The following is a 23,476-nucleotide window of genomic DNA, read 5'->3' as shown; positions in this document are numbered from 1 at the left end:
TAAAGAGAAAGAAAGAGACGTAATGGTAATTGTTTGGGAACCATTTTTTTCCCAACTCTTTTTTTGGTTGATTTGACAAAATTTCACCCAACTCAACTTAGCTAGAAAATTTTCAACCCTACTAATTAAAATCTTTAGTAAACATTTTTAAAAATAAAAATATATATATTTAAATTTTGGTGGCCAAATTATCCTCAAGAGTCGAGGGTAAGCCACCCCATCTAATTTGGAGGTGGCCGAGCTACCCTCGTTACGGAGCCACCGATCCACTCTTGCCAAGCAGCTTTTGAAGATTTAGATAAGGCCCAATTGACTTCTTGCTAAATGGGGCTACCCATTTTCAAAGGCCTTGAGACCCGGACCAAGTCTAATCGAAATACCAACCCCTCCAAACCAACGAAAAAAAAGCCAAAAACCTTGGCGCAGAGCCGCAGACCAACAACATAAAAATAAAAAAATAAAAAAATAAAAACAATTCTTGGCAACCACAACATCAACTAAAATCCAACCGCACAAGCTCCCTAACTCGATCCCGGCCGTCCATTTCCACCACTAAGACAGCGGTTATTACAACCTCTCTAACAACAATCCAACCCCCAAATCCAACGGTCCGAATCCGGAGAGAGAAACCAATCGAAAGAGAGAAAAACATTAAAACAACGAGCGAGGGAGACATACACAGAATTTCTATCAGACAAATTTTCACATCCCAAGCCATCCTTGCCGTCTCTCTCTCTCTCTGTGCGCTAGAACATTGATTCAAGGTATAGATTCGTGCGACGTCGTTTCGGGACCCCAAATCCTTCTCCTGATCGGAACCCGGGCTTCGGAGTTGGAGATTTAGATTTCAGAACGGTGCTGTTTCGGTAGTTAGGGTTTTCTAAAAGGGTTATTTTCATGGGGCTCGGGAACGACGACGTTTCGGCAGTTGACGAGAGCGCCGATGACGGTGGTGGAGGCGTTGGTGGTGGAACCGGAGGCAAAGGCTTCGGCTCGGTGTCGTGCTCGATTTGCCTCGAGGTGGTGGCCGATAATGGGGATAGATCTTGGGCCAAGCTTCAATGTGGCCACCAATTCCATCTCGGTGAGTGAGAATTTCAATTTTTTTCGAATAATTCAGATTGGGATGGGATTTGAAAATTTTTGTTTGATTTGATATTGTTGAGATCTGGGTGTGATTTTGGAGCTTTTGTTTTGTTGGGTTTTGCATAATGAGAAGCTTCAGATGATTGGATTTAGCGTTGATTTACTTTTGTGGCATTGTCTGAGCAAGCAATAGAGTATTGCTAAATAAATGTGACGTTATTGTTTTGATAAGATACAACAAGTATTGTCACAATTTGATCTATTATTGTCATCTGACTTGGCGGAGCTGACATTTTGATGTGGATTTTGCAAAATTGCGTTTTTTTCTTTTATGTTTTTTGGCGGTGATTTTTGCGTCTTGATGAAGTTATACATAGTTGGATTGGGTTTTTGAAGATCTGGAGAAGGGGATAGATGAAAGATAAAAATTAATTAATTAATTTTAATTTTTTTAAAATATTGGCCGTTTCAAATGAGATGGGTATGGTTAGATTTATCTTAACTCATCATGTTTGTCATTGTCAATTGATAAGGCAAATAATTTGGTAGAGGAGGTTAGAAGCTTCAGTTTTCCACGTGTTAGAAATTTTAGAAAACAATGATCTTTATTCTAACAACAACATCAATGACGAACTTCACAAAAAATAAGTGCTATACATCAATATGCAGGCCACTTTTAAAGAATTTATGAACTCCATGAAAAGGAATGTCATTCCATTTGCTCAAATAGAAAAATAATAAATCATAAAATAAGTTGTATGAAATCTGCTACATGTTTTCAAACTAAAGATCTGATAACAATTTTGAGGAACCCTACAACTCTCTAATTATTATTTTCCTTTTGGAGCAGGGGATGCTATCCTTTTGTTTTCTTTCAAAAAGATGATTGCGATTTAGTAACTGCATCTATTTACCTTTATGTGCAAAGTTATTAAAAAAAACACTGGCACAATATGTCATACTTCATCATCTTTTAAAAGTACATTAATGTGCTAGTGAAGTGCCTCCTTGTGCAGTGTGCCATTCAATAAGTAGTTTGGCTTAAGCTTATGGTTGCTTTGCTTAAATGATGCAAATGTGTCATTTAGTATGTGGAGATGCATATTCTTCCTCGATGACCTTCTCTGTCTAGACTTGCTTTAACTTTCAATTATCACCTTAATGTTATGAAATAATTGATGCAAGCTAATGGACATCAGTATTTTTATGCTTTCATGGCATATTGGTGTCCTTTCACTTGTATTTTTTGTTTGTTCATATTTGGTCTTTTAGTTTACTGCATATTGTTAATAAGCTGTAAGCATTGCTTTTATGTTCTCTTTTACTTACGGTCATGATTATTTGTTGTGATATATTTTTTTTCAGACTGCATTGGTTCAGCATTCAATGTAAAGGGTGTGATGCAGTGCCCTAATTGTAGGAAGATTGAAAAGGGCCAATGGCTTTATGCTAATGGCGGTCGATCTTTTCCAGAAATTAGTATGGATGACTGGGCCCATGATGAAGATCTTTATGATCTAGGCTACTCTGAAATGGTAAGGAGAAAAGACTTTCACTAAATGTCATCTTTATGCAACATGTCATTACCAATGTTTTTTTTTTCACCATTTCTTATAAACAATAATATCTTTTGTGGTAGAAGCTCACTTAAATAATCATATTTCCATTGTTTGACTCATTTACTTTCCAGTTTCTTCTAGATTATCACATACTGTCATCTCATATTTCTTTATTCATTCATATTGAGGTTGCAAATTTGAAGATGAACATGTCGTTTGCTTCATCATGACACAATAATATATGAAGTTGGAAGGCAAGGAGAGCATAAAGCAATCCACCATTGAAGACTTGTTAGAAAGCCAAAAACCAAATTCACACAACCGAAGCAATTCAATGATCATTGAGTGAAGAATAACTGCATTTGCTAGCTCTCCCCATTTCTCAAAATAGTTTTCAAGCCAAAGATTTTGCTTCGTTATTTGCCAAAAAGAAAAACCACTCAATAGGCTAGCCTGAAGTCTTGAATCCCTACCCTTCACCTCCTTGAGTGTACTGCAATTACCTTTACTTTGATAGTAGTTTATAATCCATAAGACATGGAATGACAAAAATTTAAATATGGTCAGTATGATCCACATGATATTCCAACACCAAGTTGATCAGGGTTATTAGGACTGCATTTATGTGAACTGAGCCCCTCTGGGCAGAAGTCCCAAGTAAGATTAGAATTTTGTCTTAGAGAGAAGTGCAAACAGACAATTAGTTTGAGATTGTATATTTATATTTTCTGATGTACCAAATAGTTTCTGCAATCGTATAATTTCGATGGCCTCTATTTCAAATTTTGGGTAGGTGGAGCTGAGTCCTCTCATTGTTAACAGGTCTTTTTGTTTCATTTATCTTTTTAATTTGTACCATTTTTAGCACCCTTTGTATGTGGGAAGTTTTTATACTTTATGAAATACATTGTTTTGAAAAGGAACTGATGTCCTTAGGGCAAGCCTAACTAGATTTTTCCTTGTCAAAACTGTAGCGTGAAATGAGTGAGCATTTTCACAGTGAAGCTGAAGATTGTCAGCCTTTCTTCGAAGCACAATGTCGAAACATGAAATGTACTGGCCTTTTTAGCTATCAAATTAGATTATTATGGCCCACATTGGGAACTTATAGTTTAATTCTATTTGGGACATTTAGCAATTAGATCAATTTATTAGGAGGGAGAAAAAGTGGTATGTGCCTCACTCTAAGGGAGCATCCTCTAGGCGGGGGAAAGGCAATACTCATACTTTCTAGTGTTGAGTGCCTCGGGTTTTTTAAGCTTTGTTGTTTTGTGGGTTTTGAGGGCTTGAGTTTTTGCTCGTTTGGAGCCTCTTGTATATACTGCCTGTATACTTAGGGGCTCCTTACACTTTTTAATAATATGCATTACTTATAAAAAAAAGAAAAAGAAAAAGTGGTATGTGCCAAACAATTAGGTTTGAGGGCTTGGGTTTTTGCTCGTTTGGAGCCTCTTGTGTATACTGCATGTGTATTTAGGGGCGCCTTACGCTTTTTAATAATTTGCATTACTTATAAAAAAAAAAAAAAAGTAAAAATTCCATAATAAACTCATCACAGTGGATTTAGAGATGAAATCCTTTCTTTAGCCACAGAGGAAGGCACAAAACATTATCAAAAAGGTCAAGAGATGAAGCCAAAATCAGAATTTTCAAATCTTTAAGGTGCATCGGAAGGAATGTAAAACTATTAGCTGAAAGCTGTAGTCTGTAAATGTGAAAATCAGTTGTGCGTAAAACTAATTTAGATCCTGAACTTTATATCTTGCAGAAAGGATGCTGCAATAAAAAAATTATTAGAACATTTTATGGAGCACAGTGGTACAACAATTTTTTTGGTATCCCAATTGTTAAAACGAGCTTCATGTAAGCCGATGATCACTGCATGCTGGGGCTTTTAAGCTTCTGGAAAATTTTTACATCCTGGACCCCTTCAATTTCAAAGATAATAATGGGTAGTCATTTATAAGATTTCGTGGAGGAGGCAGCCAACCAGCCAACAAGTAAATCATCCCTTTTCTCATCCTTTAAACTGGAACCAAGAAGGTCACTTTGAATCAGATGATTTTCCTAGAGAATTTTATCAGCTTGCTAAATAACAGTTTTGTAGAGTTTTTTGAGAAACTATAGATGGTAAAACTGAGGTTCTTCTGTGCAGTTAGGCACTTGGGGAACTTTTCCATTGCCATGTTCATACTATTTAGATTCCTCTGATATCCTTCCTGGAGGTATTCAAGTGGCTGCTAATAGTGCAAGCAAGGCCAGAGAGGGAAAAGTAACATTAGCATCTTAGAGAATGGGGTCTGGTGATTCTATTTTGAAGCACACTTAGCTGTTGGTGCAGCTTCTAGATGACTTTAGATGTATGTCTACATGTGACTTTCTCTTGATTCCATTTTTTTGGCAATGCTTTGTTTTTTGACTGGTCATTGATGAAGTAAAAGTGTATGTGGATAATAGATAAAGAGATTAATGTTCCTGCAAATATTATTTGACTATATTATGCTCTTCAAATTAATTTCATTTATTTTCTAAATGTTTTTTGCAGTCATTCGGGGTTCACTGGTGTCCATTTGGTAGTTTAGCGCGACTTCCTTCATCGTTTGAGTAAGCATGATCTCACAAATTAGAGCTCTAATCTGAGTTATTTTGTGCTTCAATATCTATGCTGAGAATCTTTGGTTAAGTCCCTACCCCCTTCTATTAGAATGTCTGCAACCCACACTTTTGCCGATAGCTTGCCATTCTTTGGGATATGGACTGGAGGTGCAGTCACTACCAGTTCAACATGATGGTAAAAGGAAGCATGTTTAAGGACCAAGACTTTACATATTGACACAAACTATCAATGCCAGTAGATTTTGGGTTTACTGGGGAGCAACCATTGATATACAAAGTTTTTGATGTAGGACAAGTTGCATTCTAATTCTAAGTGATGCTAGGATTTCTTTTCTTTTGCTTTATTTTATTATTTTTCCAGGTTTTCCTAGTAATATTGGGATATGTTGTTTTTTGAGTTTTTTCTAGTCACTTTAAGTCTTTAATAGTTCTTTAGTTTTCCTATAAGAGAAATTTATATACTACACCCTCATCCAATTGGGCTGATATGGTAGTGCCCATCAGCCTTCGGATTTTATTTTTAACAAGGGCTGAGATTTCTTATCAAAAAAAAAAAAAAACAAGGGCTGAGATTGACACTGCCATGTTAGCACAGTGGGATGAAGGTGTATTATATAATATAGCATTATTCTTCCTATAAACTCTGGGATTTTTTAATTACATTTTGTTTCAGGACTTCTAGTAACATTAGGATTAGGATTTGTAACCTACACTGGTATTGAACTTTATTTTATAATTGGAATATTTTAGTTTAATATTGAGTGGTTTTTAAGGAAAGAAAATATTTCTTCTTTGTTCTTCCTTTTTTGTTCAAGGATTCAAAAAAGTGACATGTTCTTTTTTCTATCCCTTCCGTTATGTCAATTTTCAGAGCCCATAGTGCCTTAAACTCTTCCCTAGGGGAAATGCTGCCCTGATTAGAGAAGGCCTTTGTCATCTGATTCGGGTGTTCAATAACTATTAATTCAGTTATGTTAAGATTAACATGTCTGTATCGACACATAATTAAATATTATGTATATTTGAAAGCGTAAGAAAAAGGAGTTTAAGGTAATAAAAAGTTGAATGTTAGTTGGTGGTAGTTTTGGTATGTCAATTAAGCATTAAACCCCCATTAGCCTAGTCATGCTAATTTAGTATGCTGGCTTTACGTAACTTGATGCAAAAGCAACACAAACAATTTCCTGTCAATGGCCAAACTGGTTTCTGTATGATATATGATTTCTGATTATCTTCATGGATTACAAATTTATGGTCATCATTCTTGGTAAGGATAATTACATAACAAACTCTAGGGCCTGACCTTAATTTCAAATTAAACCCTTAAGTTTTAATTGCAATAATTTAAACCTTATAGTTTCAAAATTATTGCAATTCAGACCCTTTTGAGTTGCTATAAACGAAAAGTATTGGAAACACACTTAGGTTTCGTTTGAGACTTCTCTGGGCACTAAAGAACTATTCATGTGAACACCAAAAAAAAAAAAAACTCACTAAACAATGACATTGTATCATTAGACCATCTTTATCTTATAGGATCTTTTACACATACTTGTGCTGTTTTGCAAGACTCTTGAGTGCCAAAATACCTTCTGTGATTCAGATTGATGGATTTTGGTGCCAAAATTAATCTCAAGAGCAACTTACCCTATTTGCGTTCCTTTTAGATAACAAAGACCCATTAAGGTTATGGATTCCAAATTATAGGGTAGTCGTTGATGCAATTGAAATTTTAGTGTTTTAATTAAAATGAAGGTCAAACTCTGAGACCTATTATGTAATTTCCTTAATTAACATAGTATAAAATAGTTCCCATCCCATATGCTATTGGAATTTGGAAGCATTAGGCAAAAATGTTTAAGTACAATTACGCATTCTATTGCAATTTGTGAAAGCTATTCTTTATTAGTCGCCCAATATGAGGATATGGAGACATAACAATTTTGTATTGATTGTAATTGCTAAGGAATGCTCTTTTATTCAACTTCAAAAATTATAAATGATCAATTCCCAAGTGTTTCTACCTTATAATGAGACCCCACTAGACCGGTGCTTATGAAGTGCTTTCCAATCGACTACAGTAAGGCTTTGTTGTGTTTAGAGATTGTTGAGCTGAAGAATTGTTGTTTTTTCGTAAGGCAAGAAAAGCCTTTGCTGTCTGCTTTCTTATAGATTCTGTTGATTTTTTCTTTTTCTTTTTCTTTTTTCCCCTTCTTCACAAGTGGCATTTTTCCTTTCCACTGTTAATTTTATTTTCTGAACCATTTGTTTCAGGGAAGGGGAATTTTCATCGAGTGCATGTAAGATTTTGCCACTTTTTTTGCTGCAATTCTGTTTAAAGTTTTTGACCATTTTGACTGAATGGTGATATTGCAATGTAGATCATGATCTACTGGGACAACATGCTATCTTTGCTGATCATACAGCTGTATCGTCTGCTACTCATCCATGTCCATATATTGCTTACTTTGGACCAATACCTCCGTCATCCTCAAATTCCAATGGAAGTGTTTCAGAGGCTTCTAACTTAAACAGTCACTGGGGCCCATCCGTACCTAGTGAGATACCAACTTCCTATGCTTTTCCTGCCATGGATCTTCATTATCACAGTTGGGAGCACCATTCCTCTCCCTTCCCTGCAAGCAATAGTCGTATTGCTGCAGCTGATCAACCTTCCATCCTGCCTGTTACTCAAAGGTCGACAAGGACCAGCTCTGATATACCAAGATCAGGATCTCTTATGCATCCGTTCCTCGGTCACAGGTATGCCTTTATCAAAATGGAGACATTGTTTGTAGGACCCCTTTTTCTGTAGTTGCTCTTTTCTTTTTTTTTTGGTTCAAAATATCAAGTACTGTTAAATGTGGAATATTTGTAGGGCATAGTATCTACTGCTAGTGAATCAAAAAAACAAAAGAAGTATTTTATTTCATTCCTTGTTAAAAGTTTAGAAACTTGGAGAACGGTTTTGATGATGGATTGCATGAGATTCTTATCTGCAGTTTTGTACCCTTCAGTCTATTTTATTAAGTTTTGTAGTATTCAGACCAGAAATATAGTTTTGTAGTATTCGGTCAAATAACGTATTTGGTTGAGAACACAGTATCTTAAAGGAATGAGTGCTTTGAGCTTTTCCTTTTCTTTTCTTTTTTATATGAATAAATGTGTCATTGACAGTGGAGGCACTTAATTTCTGCAGTTCTGGTGGTAGACCAGGGAGCTCAGTGGCTTCTTCAATGATTCCACCTTATCCAGGCAGTAATGCACGAGCCCGTGATAGAGTCCAAGCTCTCCAGGCATACTATCAGCAACAACAACCAAGCAATTCAAGTTCCATGCGCACACCCATCATTCCTGGCACCCGAAGAACCGGCAGCCATAGAGGCTTGGCTCAAGTAGGTCCAGTGGCTTCGTCATCTGAACAGTCAAGTGGCTTCTATATTGTCCCACCAGGTCGGAACTTTCAAGAAGCAGAAAATCCTTTGTCAAATCGATTCCATTCATGGGAAAGAGATCATTTGCCTTCATTCTCAATGACCCAGGTCGACAGAGACTCAGGTTGGGGGACATATCACCAGGCTGCTGGTGGGTCAGATACCAGTATCAGGTCCAGCACATTCCGGCAAAGGCATGGATCCGAGAGGACACCTGCACAAAATCGGTCATAAACTTTATTGCTTATCCTTTCCCGCTGAAGCAAAAAAACTACCACTACTATGCTGAAACCAAAAAATTATGTATGCTTGAGAAATGATATATCAATGTATCATGCTTGGAGTCTGTCAGATCATGGCAGACTCAAAATACTGTGGAGTGGCCCCAAAAACCATGTTTTTGGCAGGCCACATGGTGGTGTGATGGACTTTCGCTTCCTCTAGTTTCTCTGCCTTTGCGGATATAAAAATAAGATCAAATGTTGGGTGGCCAAAATAGGATTTGAGCAGTTATCTTGCCATTTCCATATCAGCTTGAATCACCCACACAATGGGACTCTTGAGAAGCCCGCAGCTGTGCCTCAGAATTACTGCGTAGTGGGTGGCCTATTTATGTCCAAAAACATTGTCTTGTTTCCTTTGCGAACACTTGTGAAGTTATATGAGTAAAGGAAACTTGTATAAAAGATCAGTTTGTGCTTAACAATATATATTATGGGACATGCATTAATTGGCCCAACTTTTGTTGTTGGTTTTCTCTTATAAATAAGCTTTACCTCAGAATATTAATTTCTCATATATATATATATATATCAACTTTTTTTCTTTCTTTTATTTATTTATTTATTTATTTTTAGGGTTTCATTTCACCTCTTTGCTTCTGTTGAAGCTAACCGAAAAAGGATGTCCTAAGTAATGCTTCTCTTTCTAGTTTCTGCAGCTTCTCAGCTGATTCCTAAAGCCAGCAAAGAATTGAAAAGGTTCTAGATTGTTTCACGTCCAAGTCTGGCGGAAGAAGTTGGGTGTCTTTCAGTTCCCTTACCCTCATGAAGCTGAAAATTATTTCGTCTAGGTTGTAGGGTTTTATCTTTGGGCCTCCCTCCTCTGGGTGCTGTTCAAGGCTAGATCTATTTAGGATACAATTATTGAGAAAATTGAGAAAATATTACAAAGAGTGATATGATAGAGATAAGTGGAATTTTAGTTTTTCAAATGTTTGAAGTAGAGTAGGTCATGCCCAGACGGGGTGAAACTCTTGGCGTGTTGGAAAGGAAGGTTTAGTTGGAATGGCTTTAAAATTATTTGGAATGTAATCCCTAATGTCCAATGTAATGCATTTTGACAGACAAATATTTGAAGGAATAAGATCTTCTCGAGTCCATTTTAGACTAGAGAATATTCAGCTCATGAAGAAATTTTAGAGCCACAAATGAAATACTTGTCCACTAATAAAAAAATAATAATAAAATATTTTTTCATATTAAGAAATATATATAAAATAAAATAATAATAAAATAAGGGGTGATGGGGTGGCTGGACCACCCGAATTGGTGTTGGGGTGGCTTCGGCCACCCCAGCCCTCAATTTGGGTGGTTCGGCCACTCCAACCACTCTTTATTATTTTATTATTTTATTAAAATAAAATAATATTTTATTATTATTTTTTTGTTAGTGGACAAGTGTCTCATTTGTGGCTCTAAGATTTCTTCTTAAAAATCCTAACCATAAACTGAATATTCTCCAATTCAAAATGGACTAGAGAAAATTCTATTCCATGCTTGAAGTTTTGATAATTGCAAGAAAACAAGCACGAACTTTGTAGATCTTTGTGCTCATCTTGTTCTTGATTTTGCCTAATGTTTTTTTATTATACACTTTGTGTACATGAATTGCACCACCAACACTCTTAATAAATTTGCTCTACTTGCATAAATAATAATTAAAAAAAATATGTTCTTCACACACCCCCTTCCTCATTGTACACCCCTTGCTGTCTAAAACCGATTAGGCTCTATTTATTTGCCTCTCCAATCACCTCGGTAACCAAACATTTAGTTCAATACTTTGGAAGTACAGAGAAGCTCTGCCTCTCGCTTGAGTAACCCAGACTGATCGACCAACCCGCTTACTGATTGGCCCTGTAGAGACCGATGTAGTTCAGCATTGAACCAAGACTTTAATGATTGGCTCAGGAGGACGATAAATAGTCATGAAGGGTACCAACAAGCACCAAACCACAACAAAATAAAAACGAAGACCGCGCCAGCACATTTTGGTGAAAATGTGCAGTTTATCTGTAGTAATTATTCGCTCCAGAAACATCAATACAAGACCGTTCAACAGATATCCAAATCAAGAATGTATATGTAGCCATCTCTAGTAATATTTAGGTGTCCCAGTGTCCACCAAGAACATCTTACAAAATAGTACTAAAAAAAGTTAAGCTCAATAGCGATCCCTGGAGTCAACAGAACGGCTTCGTTCGGATCTTACCTGTGAACCACAACCATAAAACCAATAAAACCACCATCAGAAAGGAAGAGAAAGAAAAACAAAGAGAGAAGCAATCAATACAAAAATAATCATTAGCAAACAACAGGAGAATAATCATACAGAAGGTGAACGGGATTGTGATAGGCTTGTAATGCTCCTGCTGGGACTTCGACGACTTTTATGGCGAGGAGGCTGCATCATGAAAAACACAACACACAAACAGAAATATCAGTAGCCAACCACGGCCTCAGTCCATGTATGCAAGATATTGCACCCAGCTCCTCATTTTCTAACTCCTTTTTTCTTTTTCCAAAATTAAAACTTAAAAGCCTTTACTTACCGAAGTAACTGGAGATCTGGATCTTGATCGAGATCTGCAAGAAGTCCACAAACAACCCAATTCAATATCCAGAACAATCCTTCAAAACTTTGATGCAAAAGCCTCAATGCCAGTTCCATTTAGAGTTACCACAACCAAAGGAAGAAAACGAAGAAATGAAATGTACCCCAAGTCTTTAGCAGCAACCAACATTAAAAGTACTAACCCAATTTTCTCATGATCACGGCAGCACATTACAACTCAAATGGACTGATAAAGAAAAAAACAAATACAGCGTCATAATGTAAAATCCTAGTTGAAAGGAGAATGACATCCACCCCAGATTCCCAACCGCAAGTTATAATAATGTTGAGAAGAAGTTTTGAATCATCTACACCGTGGGATTGTTGTGAGTGGTACCAATAGCCACTCAGTTCACAGGAAATCCAGCTTTTAAATTGCAACTCATCCGTCTACAATGATCCAGTCTAGCACACATTGGCAGACCATGCATATAATTTATTAGAACCGCTATTGTAGCATTAAGGTTTTTCCAGAGGTGCTCATCAACAAAACATCATTACCTCAACAACCAAAAGAGTTGCAGGCGTCAGAGTACCACATGCCATCAAGTTCCTAACATGCAGTCCCCAGGTCGCCGCAAAGTCCAGATCTAGCAAACACACAAGTCAACCCTCATAAACAAAGTATGATACTAACCAATCTTGTAAGCCCTTTCTTTAAGTGCCCACTTCCATCTTTGAAAATAAAAGAAAAGCGTAGTATAACTTTATAGAATCTCCAAAGGTTACATCGTCTCAGAACGACGATTTTGCATTACTGTTGAAAAACACTACTAAAAATATAAATTTCAAATTTTATGGTTTAAGTAAGGTCAAGATAAAAGAACAAAATTAACCAATTAGCGTGTGAAAGATAGTTCTAGCTTTTATTTCACAATAATGAAAAAACATAGCCAGTATGACGTTCATATTCTTGTTCTATTTTCATTTACAAAATATTAAAAAATAATAACAAAAGAGGGGGGCGGCAGAGACGGATCTATGGGTTAGGAGTGGCCCTGGTCCCCCCCAAATTACAAGAAAAAAAAATTTTAAGACAAAAAAAAAAATTAAGGTAAAAAAATAATAATAATAATAAGGTATTTTTTTGCCAATTGGTCCCTTCCCAAAAAAAAATTTGGCCCTTGGTCCCTCCCCAAATTGAAAGCTGGATCCGTCCCCTGGGGGGCGGCAAAGACCCTTGTTGCATAAAGAAATAGCAGCAAGTAAAAATAAAACAAGTGTAGGGCCAGAGAGAGAAGAGTGCTTGCCAGCCAAACTACAGCACTGTAAAGAGCAAAAAAAAGTTACCCAAAGATTGAGCAAGTCCACAGTGCTTAACTGCTTATTGCTATCCATTACATTATAAGCCTTAGCTGAAAAATCAGCTAAATTAATACTCAGTGGGCAAGCAAAATTCTAGCTAAAACATCAGCCAAATGGATACTCAGTGGGCAAAGTAAATTTTATAGGTGTTAATCAAATCTTCCTACTTGACTCAGTAAAACAGAGAGAAATCTAGGAAGTTGTGAACGGAATAACCACCGAAATTTCAAGGGAAAAGAACGTGCCCACCTAAGAAATAAGTCCAGCCAACCCCAATCAGTTGCACTAAAGCCTAGTCAAGATGAGCTAAGAAGTAACTCCACATAAAGAAAAAAAAAAACACATCCACATAATAATTCATTTAAAAATCAATAAAAATTAGATCGCATTTTTGTGCATAAACCTTAGGCATAAAAATCAAGAAGCATTTGACTAAACAAAATAGAAATTGGAGTGCAAACCACAAGAAAGTCCCTGAGGAGAAGACAAACAAAACAAACCTCGAATGAGATACTGATGGAGATCGTTGTGAATATTTTCTCTTTGGAGATATACTGCAAGCAATACATTCCAAGCCAATTTGTATTATTACTAAAAACTCATTTCAAATCTTAATTTGCGAAAATTATCAAAGTTCACTACTTAAGAAAAAAAAAATTGGTTAACCTTCTGCTCCTGCCACTATAGCTACGGCTGTGACTTGGGCTTCTCGACATAAAATCACTACTAGGGCTTTTTGAATAGCTCCGTCTGGAATCACGGCTGCGACTTCTAGAGTAGCTCCTTCTTGAATCATTTGAATCATACTCCCTCACCTAGACAAAGCAAATAGAGAAGTAAAGGCAAAATGGGTCGAGAAAACCAGAATTCAACACATCAAGCACATTGTGACATACTCGTATGTAAGACCGCGAAAAAGCATTCCGAAATGCAGTATCATCGAGTTTTTTGATCTACAGGGCAAGACAAGAAAAGACCTTACAAAGAGAACAATGACATCGTTTTGTAAATAAGATTGTCAGACACAAACCAAGTTATACTCCCACAGTGAAACACTGAACAGTGTAAACAAAAAATGTCTCTAGGAATACTAATAGTTAAGTATAGGAACTTACAGCATACTTCATGTCATCATAGTGTGCATAATCCACAATTCCTGCCATGCCTACAAAAAAAAGTAGAAAAAATAATAATAATTTGAACCAATAAATTAAAGAATTTTCCATTCCAGTCAAGGAAGTACATATCCAAACTGAAAATAGACAAATTAGATAGACTTTTTCTTTATCAACATGACATGCTACACAGTCATAACTACACCAAACTCATTATGGACACAGGTATGTTCTGATAGACATCTGTAACTCTAAAAGAGAAAAGGGACTTTTACATTTGAGTTTAAAAATAAATACTTATAGTAATTCATTCCAGTGGAGAATAAAAACTTAGCAATGATTGTAAAGCAATCAATGAGAAATTATTATTGTACGACCCTGTTTGCTGAACATTTTCCAAGTTGCATATCTCTTGGATGAATGGATGGTTTAGAAGGCAGTGCTCATGTCTAATTACCATTGACAATTAATCACCACAATGTGCTACATATAGAACATTGAGCTCATTTTTTAAGGTTGAACTTCTAAACTTTCATGTTGCTGAGAACATAACTGATCACAAATATCTAAAACATAAGATATTAAGATCATACTTCAACGGTCCAGTTATTGGATCTGTTGTTCATACCCTTATATGAGGAATAAAATAAAAGGACATAACTGTTGATCTAACTTACCACCACGATCACGGAATACTTGAGAGAAAAGGACATCACCAGCTTGACGCATATAATCCTAATTATTCAATATACAAATCATTAGATATTCAGTAAACCAACTAGTTGAATAAATTTAGAAATTCAGAATTGCAATGATCTTGGATACATACAAACATACATGACTAAATAGGTTCATGCTTACCTTTAGGTCTTGCCATGAAGCAGAAGGAGGTAATCCAGTGACCAAAACTGCGGGAATATTAATTCAATACCGCACTGCATACACATTTTATGACTAAAATCATATAGAAGGCAACACATACCACGATAATCAGAATGCCTCGGAATACCACGGCTACTGCCACCACCACTATAACTGCTATAGCGATCCACTGATGATGAAATTCCTCGCCCGCCATGTGCAAGTTCAACCTTTAAGGGCAGATATATATATATATATCAGCAACAAAGATATAAAAATAAAAGCAATTACACAGAGGTGTTAGTAAAAGTAAATAGGCGAAGAGTCACCAACCCGCAAACGACAACCATCAAAGTTATACCCATCCCGGTGAGAAATTGCATCTTCAGCATCACGTGGGTCTTCAAACTGCAAGAGTGACAAATTTTAAAGAACTGTATGAGCCAAAAGAAAATGGCCAAACAAAAAAAGAAGAAGGCAAATTCATACTGATAATTGAACACATACTCATATTTATAAATATCAGAAGTTTGTACAATTAGAACTCACCTCAATAAAAGCATAACCTGGGGGTCTTGGTGGGAGCTTCAGATCAATGTCAACAATAGGCCCATACTGTATTTAGATATCAAAGATGCAAAAAGGAATCAGCAGCAAATATCTTAATACATCTACAAGATCAATTTCAATGATCATAAACCCTTCCTTCAATTGGCTTATCCAGAGAAATATTGATATCTGATACAAAGACTCCCTCCTATCAAATCCAATAACATTATATAGTTGTCTCAATACTAATTTAAAATATTCATGCCTGTAGCAATTCTATGTCAATGCCAATCTCAGTACCAATCTTTTTCCCCCCTTTAATCCAACAATGGTCTTTTTTTAAGATATTTTCTTGGAATCGTAAGCTGACATTCATCTGAATCAACTGGTAATTTTAACTTACTTTTCGTTAAGGAATGACTGAATATTCTATATTTCTACATTTCACCAAAACAAACAATGTCTTCATGCAACCAGCTGAATCAACCTACAGTAGGTACGCCAACAACCAACACATATTTTCATATTTGCCCCAACAAAACGCTTATAGCAACTCATTCACTGCACCAAATCCCACGGAAAATCAATCTGTTTTTCTTTATATGTGACAAATTTTACTAAGAAAATTAAAAGGGGAAAAAAAAAATCCACTTCTATTAAAACCATCCAATCTGTCAAAACTAAATAGTTTTCTCACTAAGAGCCGAAAAAAGGACCCAAATAAACTATTTCCTAAAAGCACGCCAAGTATAATTTCAATGGAGAAGTGAGTGTCAAATATAAAATAATACCTTATAAAACAGATCTTCTACTTCTTTCATACGAGTATCACCAGGGAGATTTCCAACATAGATGGTACGGCTTGAGCGGCTACTCATTTTTCCCCTAAAAAACACAATATATATATAAGCACATAGACCAACAAACAAACAAAAGCAATCAAATGATTTAAATAAGTACACAAACGTTATGCAGCAAACAATATCATTGACAATATCAGCCATCAATTTACTAACTGAACTTAAATCAACTCCAACAAGAACAATCTAATTAAAAAATAAAAAATTACCCTTAAAAAAATGAACTGCAATCTTTTATTTTGTTTTCATAATTACCCATAACAAAGCTTAATTGATAAAACTGATCCAAAGCCAAACGCAAATACAAGTACAGCAATAGAAATAAAATAAATAAATATAAAAAATACTAAATAAAATCGCAAATAAATCTAAACGCGTAATTCTCTGTCCCAATGATTGATATCCAGGGTATGAACCTGGAAAATTAAACGAAAAAATCAAGAGGTAATTATTATATTGTTAAAAAAAAATATACCTTTCAAGAGAGACAGGAGGAAGTTGAGAAATGGGGGTCTGGTGTGGAAGATTTGGGAGCTTCTGGAAGACACAGCGATACGGGAAGGACGGACTGCGCGTGGTGCAGTAGGGATTCGGTTTTATAGTGCGGGTTAGAGATATATGAACCGTCCGATCTAGAAGATCAACGTGCCATGTGAAGTACGAGAATACTTGAGCAGTGTAAGTCACTCTAAAATGTACCAAATTGCCCTTACGTGACCAACCATTATTTGCCTCTCTTGGACTTCTATATTTTTTTTTTTTTTTTTTTTCAAGGAAAAAAAGAGGAGTGAATTACAAAAAGAGGTCTCTCCCTCTTAATGGGAGAAAATAAAAGGTAAATAAAACAAAATGCTTCTAAATACATTGTGAGATGATGCTCATTTAGCAATTGAGTGTGTTATCGAATTATTGCTCATTTAGCAATCGAATATGCTCTCATATTATCACATCTTAAGGGTATGTTTGTTATGATTGAGATCCGTGTTGCATTAGTATGAGTGTTAAATGAGTTAAGCTATTTTTAAACTCGGCTCGACTCAGTCCAATTATACTCGATTTGATCTCAGCTCAAATAAAAAATTAGTTGTTCGTGAAGACAAAAATCTACTCTAATATAAAATGATATATATTCGTATAAAACTCGGTTTAGTTTAAATAAGGCTTATGAGTTCGGCTCAGCTCATATAAGTTTAACTCAACTCATTCAGTATGAGTTGAGCTCGCTCATGTGGGTGGTTCAACCACCCCTACATTGATCAGAGGAAATAGTTAAACCACCTCAAAAACTATGGGTTAATTCAACTATCTCTTTAACCAAATTGATGGTTGCCAATAGGGGTGTCAAGGCGGTTAGTAGATTTCACCAACCGCAACCGCTAACCGCCGGTTAGCGGATAGTGAAATAGATAACCGCCCGCTAATCGCTTTTTCAAAATTGGGCGTTTTTGGGCTTTCTTTAGGGCTTTTCGAGCCTTTTTGGGGTTTTTTTTTTTTTTTTTTTTTTTTTAGTGTCTTATTGGGCCCAATTGCTATAAAAATAGCCCATATTGAAAGATAAAAAATATTTGACCCAAAATTTACATTTACTTCTACTTTAAAAAAATTCCTTAAATATTAAATCATAACCGATTAACTTTTTTTTAAAAAAAAAAAAAAAAAAAAAACAACAACAACAACAACATATAAAAAAGAAAAAAAATTAACACAACATATAAAAAAAAGTTCATAATCCAGACAACTGTCACAACATATAATGATAATACATTAATATTTAAATTGTATTTATAAGTAACACTTGGTCATTGTTTAATTCAATGTCAATTACTTAATTTGATATTATACAAATCATATCATCATTATACATTAATAATATGATTCACTTGAAATCTTTAATAAAGTATTTGAATTGTCATTGAATCATATGATTAAGTATTGATATTATACATTTATATTATTTGTATGCATATGTAGACTTATATAGACTTATAACATATATAGACTTATAAGTTTATAACATACATTAGAAATAAGTCTCTAGATATTTAATTGTTGTAATAGTATGAATTTATATACTTATGAGTTATGTCATATTATATATGTATAATTTGTTATTATATAATCAAATGATTTAATGATCAATTGATCATGTGTGATATAATTATATAAATTATAGTGATAATATATTAATACTAAAATTGTGATTTAATTATTTTTAAAAAAAATTATGATTTAATGATCAAGTGATTATATGATATAATCATATAAATTATAGTGATAATATATTAATACCCAAATTGTGATTTAATTATTTTTAAAAAAAATTGTGATTTAATGATCAAGTGATTATGTTATATGTATAAATATTTTTATAATTATAATTATAAAAATATATTATATAAAAAGGCGGTTTGCAGTTACGGTTAGTAAACCCAATAACCGCTAGGCGGTTATAGTGGTTAGGCGGTTATCGGTTAATACGGTTAGCGGTTAACGGTTATAGCGGTTAGCAGTTAACAAAAATCGCCCGCATTGACACCCCGCCAAATCACTTTTATGACCTTGATGGTGGCCATACCGCCACCAAGGCTTGAAAGTTGCTTAGGCACTCCCCTCTTGCCAATTGTGGGGTGGTTGGACCTATATGGTAACTTGCCTCTTGGTCTTTTCTAAGATAACTGTTAGGGCGCCAAATAAATAAACTTAAAAAAAAAAAAAAATTAATATGGCAGACTGTGAGTAGCAAACAAGGGAAAGAAAATTACATTTTTTTAATTTAAAAACTCTTGTTACGTCAATTTATATTTTTTTTAAATTTATTTATTTGGCTCTCTAACACTTCTCTTCCTCAAAATACTTATTTCATGATTTTTAAAAAAGTTATTTTTAGGAGTGGCGTTTGATAAAATTTTTTTTTTTTTTTTTTGGTTAATTTTATTTTATTTTTTTATTTTTGGGTAAAAATAACCAATATGGAATTTCCAGCTTTCGTTTTGGGGGTCTCTTCTTTGGACGCCACGGTCGCAGACAGGCAAGAATTGTATGTATAACAAAATTGCATTTACTCCGCGCCAACCAACTTTGAATGTGCAAACAAGCGACTATGATTAACTCAGAGGCTAGATATATAGTAAAGTGGGGACTATGATTCCACGTGTCTTGATGCTATTAATTAGCATAAAATAGGTTGTAGATTCTATTACACAGCGTACAACTTACCCAACGTTCACGAGTTCTAGCCCACGGTTTCGCTGGTTTACAATTTCGCTTCTTCCTCTCTCTCATATTTATACACAAATTCATAGGAAACCAAACCATTGCTTTTTTTCTCTCTGAAATTTGTCTGTCTTTCTCTCGGGTATGGCGGAATCTAAGAGCAAAGGAGAATCTATGAGGGAATGGATTGTCGAGCACAAGCTTCGTGCTGTTGGTATTTTTTTTATTTTTTTCCATTTTCTACGGTTTAGTCTTGTTATCTTGATCTTTGATGTGCTTTTTAAGTTATCTGAAATTTTTTAATCTGGGTTTTTGTTTATGGTTTATATCTCTTCGATTCTGAAACACAAACATCTAATTTTTTTTTCCCGGCTTTTATTTTTGGGATTTGTTTGATGCTGGAGAAGGTTATCTTGGCTTTGATTGATACACTAAATAGTTTTTGATTTGGTTTTGTCATTTGTTTACATTGGAAAAGGGTGTCTGTGGCTTAGCGGAATAGCGGGTTCGATTGCGTACAATTGGTCTCAACCAAATATGAAAACCAGTGTCAAGATCATTCACGCTAGGTAAGTTTTGCGGCGTTCATTTCTTGTTCAGATTCCTCTCCTTTTTTTTTTTTTAAGATTCGTTGGTTTGTAATTTATTGTTTGATTGCATGCTAAGATATGCTTGTTCTTGTGTGTACCTGGGATATAGCTACTACGTGTAGCTAGGTTTAAGTTTATGTTTTAACTGGATAGTGATAGAAAAAATCCCCTTTGCGTGGTTAATGAAGAAGTGCGAGGAATACAAATTGAAGCTTTACATTTTCCTATTGTGTCTTATTTAAGGAAAAAAGCAAACCAACTCAGGAAAATAATTGGAGAATACTTGATTGGGTTGATAATTTTAACGGAAAAATTATTAACTCTATTTTTATTTCACTTTCCCTGGCTTCTCTGCAATAGTAATGAGAAACTAGTGAAATTCGGCCTTACAGTATTGCCTGTTTGGCATTTTATGGAGACAAACTTTGCTTTTGTTTCTGGATGGTGTGATGGTGCTAGAAGGAAAAGAAAGACCAGGTTAATTGTAGTTCTGAAATGTGTTTCCTGTTTTTGGTTCAATTTTGAAAAGCCTACTCTAACTTTGTCTGCTTGATGCAAATCCTGTTATAGCATTCATCTCGGTTGAGGCCATTTCTTAAGAGTTGCTAGGCATTGTGCCTTCTCTCATGCTGTAAACAATTCTTTTGTTGGTTTCTCCCAATTTTTAGCCCCTATTAATTTCTTTGCTTCTGTGGGGTTGCCATAACTCATGGATTAGTTTTGACGTTATTCTAATATGTACTTGGTAGGAGTGTCTGAATCAAATTAGTGGGATTTTCTTTTTCATGAGCAAATCAGACCAAATTATGATAATTAGGGGAGAAACAATATGGTAAATTTCATAGGATCACCTCCCATTGCAAGGTATACCAAGATGTGAGTGCAAAAATTTTGTAGGAGAATGAAAGTTTTGGACTCTTCAAGATTGTATAGTCTGAAAAATGAAACACTTTTAGGATACAGTGAAAAGTGAAAATCTTTTAAACGTTAGATTGTAATTATGAAGGGAACCTTCTCTTCCCACCCTGTTATAGCATTCAGCTCAATTGAGGCCATTTCTTGGAGTTGTTTTGCACTGTGCCTTCTTTCATGCTGTAAACAATTCCTTTGTTGGTCTTCCTCATTGTTTTGGCCCCTATTAATATTTTTGCTTCTCTGGCGTTGCCATACCTTGGAACTCTTGGATTAGTTTTGATGTTTTTTTGAATGTGTATTTGGTAGGAGTGGCTGAATCAAATTAGTGGGCTTTTCTGTTTCATAAGTAAATCAGACCAAATTATGATAATTAGGGCACAAAGAATATGGTAGATTTCATTGGATCATCTCCCACCCCAAGGTTTTCCTAGATGTTTGAGTGCAAAAATTTTGTAAAAGAATGAAAGCTTCTCTTTGAGATTATATAGTGTCTGAAAATTGAAATACGTTTAGGATACACTAAAAAGTGAAAATCTCTAAAACCTTAAATTGTAATTAAGAAGGGAACCTTCTCTCTACTCCGTGTACTAAATGTTCTCTTTCTTTTTCTTTCAGTAGAATTCTAATAAAAAAAGGTTAAAAATATTTTGGCTTACCACTTTGTTAATGGTTATGGAACTTATTGAGCATGGTATGATGTGAACCAGCATCAATTACAGGGATTTGAATTTTATGAAAAGCACTATTTACCACTTATATTACCCTTTTGGCTTAATTTCTAGACAATCCTCATTTCTAAATTACTCATATGTCCGTATGCTTTCCAGTTTTTCTATAGGTTAATGTTAGTTGGCATGAATTGATCCTTTAGATGCAGAAATTGCATTGTAAACTTTATGGTTGTTTAGTTTGCACTGCAAGGAAAGGGATGCTAGAATGATATCTATCCGTCCATTCCAGAAAACCTTCTATAAGGTTGTCATGAAGATAGTGGCACAACTATTTTTTTTTTGGTAGGATTTATAAAGTTGGGTATCATCCCTTCTCATTTAAAAAAAATAAAACTAATGAGTAATGTGAGAATAAAAGAACCTTAATTTTTAAGCAAAATCTACTCCCTTTTGTTTTTATGTCAAAGAGTCTCTTGCAGTGATTTCCTAGGTAGTGAAGCATTAAAATGCCCATTGCCAGACCTTCTTCTTGGAACCTGTTTTCTAATGTGCACCTAGAATGCTTTTAAAAATCTGTTTTCCTTTCATGTCTTATATCCTAGCAAAAACCTGATTATTTTTTCCCCCTACTTTTATTGCCTCTTAATACATTCCATCTGGGGCCTTTTGGCTAACTTTTTTTCTCCCCTTGATTTAATTTCACAGGTTACATGCACAGGCTCTTACGCTGGCTGCATTAGCTGGTGCTGCAGCTGTTGAATGGTATGACCACAGATCAGGAGCAAAGGCTGATCGATATGCAAAGTTCTTTCCACCTGATGCTTACTCACATAAGGATTAAGTGAACTTCCCATATAACCTGCACCGAGTAAAATCTGCTTGGATATGACTAATGGAGGATAATAAAGTTACTTGTTTCCATCACATTTTTAGCAGTGGTATTGAGGTGTTTGGTACGATATTATTGTAGCTCGCAAGTAGCCAGTTTCGTGATAAAATTTGGCATCAAATTTTGAGAAAACTGTGATTTCTTTGTATAGGGCAATATATGATACATTTGGTGGAATTAGGAAATCCATTTATTGGTGATTTTGTTTTGGTCACCCTCCCTTCTTGGGGAATGCATCTAGCTGAATGTGAGTTTGTGGCTGTATCTTGGCCATCCATTGCTTGTATATGGTCAAAAGCTTACTGATATTCAGTTTATATGATATCCCAAGTGTTCTAATATGCTTCACAGGAGTCAAATCTGCAAAACCATTTTACCTTGTTTAAATCAGCTTTTAGTTGTTAATAACTTCATTTTACCTTGTTCTCATTTGGAGCTTTCCTTTTTTGTTTTCTGCTGCCTTTGGCTTTGTGATGCTGCTGCTTGTTTAAACTGATGCGGTTTTGACAATTTTGTTGCTTAAATTAGAGATCTTGAATTATTTCAACTCTTGGATTGGTAATATAGAAAGTCTTATTCCATTTTTGTTTGATTTGGTTTTCTGTCTCTGGGAACTTCTTAGTTTCAAAGTTCTGCCTGCTTCTTTTCCTTGCTTTAATGCACACTTGATCAATATCTCGTGGAATTATTTATGAAATGTAATCTCATATTACAGTTCAAAGTGTCGTACTTAATCCACGTGATCTGTAATCAATATTGCAGCTTTCCACCAACTCTTAAATTCCTTGTACAATCTAGGCGGCACCCTGCTCGGCTGATCTACTATTTACCAACCCTCCTCAAACATAAATGTGGAGTTTCCTTTTTAAATTGCAATTTAGTTCTATTCTAATAAATTCAAATAAAGTTCTAATTCTT

The 23,476-nt window shown here is 35.1% G+C and overlaps 3 protein-coding genes across 6 annotated transcripts; 2 read left to right on the top strand and 1 right to left on the bottom strand.

Moving 5' to 3' along the window:
• Positions 1–618: 618 nt before the first annotated feature.
• Positions 619–9,445, top strand: LOC132170436 (E3 ubiquitin-protein ligase RFI2). The gene is made up of 6 exons (XM_059581422.1): positions 619–1,084; positions 2,452–2,621; positions 5,191–5,249; positions 7,536–7,561; positions 7,643–8,024; positions 8,461–9,445. The coding sequence occupies exons 1-6, from the start codon at positions 898–900 to the stop codon at positions 8,927–8,929; spliced, it is 1,293 nt and encodes a 430-aa protein (XP_059437405.1). The 5' UTR covers positions 619–897; the 3' UTR covers positions 8,930–9,445.
• Positions 9,446–10,940: 1,495 nt separating this feature from the next.
• LOC132170595 (serine/arginine-rich splicing factor SR30) lies at positions 10,941–16,861 on the bottom strand. Of its 4 annotated transcripts, XR_009438977.1 has the most exons (15): positions 16,756–16,836; positions 16,212–16,305; positions 15,421–15,486; positions 15,205–15,279; positions 14,993–15,101; positions 14,872–14,918; positions 14,688–14,745; positions 14,011–14,060; positions 13,792–13,848; positions 13,562–13,710; positions 13,396–13,449; positions 12,092–12,180; positions 11,734–11,995; positions 11,529–11,562; positions 11,326–11,380 (listed from the first exon to the last, which is right to left on the bottom strand). XR_009438977.1 is itself a non-coding variant. In XM_059581623.1 (14 exons), the coding sequence occupies exons 2-14, from the start codon at positions 16,296–16,298 to the stop codon at positions 11,141–11,143; spliced, it is 906 nt and encodes a 301-aa protein (XP_059437606.1). In that variant the 5' UTR covers positions 16,299–16,305; positions 16,756–16,861; the 3' UTR covers positions 10,941–11,140. The 4 variants fall into 4 exon arrangements, 1 of the variants encoding a protein (XP_059437606.1); XM_059581623.1 differs by lacking the exons at positions 11,734–11,995; positions 12,092–12,180 and adding an exon at positions 10,941–11,188 and having other exon boundaries at positions 11,309–11,380; positions 16,756–16,861; XR_009438976.1 differs by having other exon boundaries at positions 11,316–11,380; positions 11,529–11,995.
• Positions 16,862–19,519: 2,658 nt separating this feature from the next.
• LOC132171680 (uncharacterized) lies at positions 19,520–22,899 on the top strand. Its single transcript, XM_059583053.1, has 3 exons — positions 19,520–19,707; positions 19,972–20,062; positions 22,375–22,899. The coding sequence occupies exons 1-3, from the start codon at positions 19,638–19,640 to the stop codon at positions 22,508–22,510; spliced, it is 297 nt and encodes a 98-aa protein (XP_059439036.1). The 5' UTR covers positions 19,520–19,637; the 3' UTR covers positions 22,511–22,899.
• Positions 22,900–23,476: the final 577 nt, after the last annotated feature.

The sequence above is a fragment of the Corylus avellana genome, chromosome ca2, assembly GCF_901000735.1.
Source record: "Corylus avellana chromosome ca2, CavTom2PMs-1.0".
In the NCBI taxonomy this organism is placed as follows: domain Eukaryota; kingdom Viridiplantae; phylum Streptophyta; class Magnoliopsida; order Fagales; family Betulaceae; genus Corylus; species Corylus avellana.
This window is presented reverse-complemented; position numbering and strand designations above follow the sequence as displayed.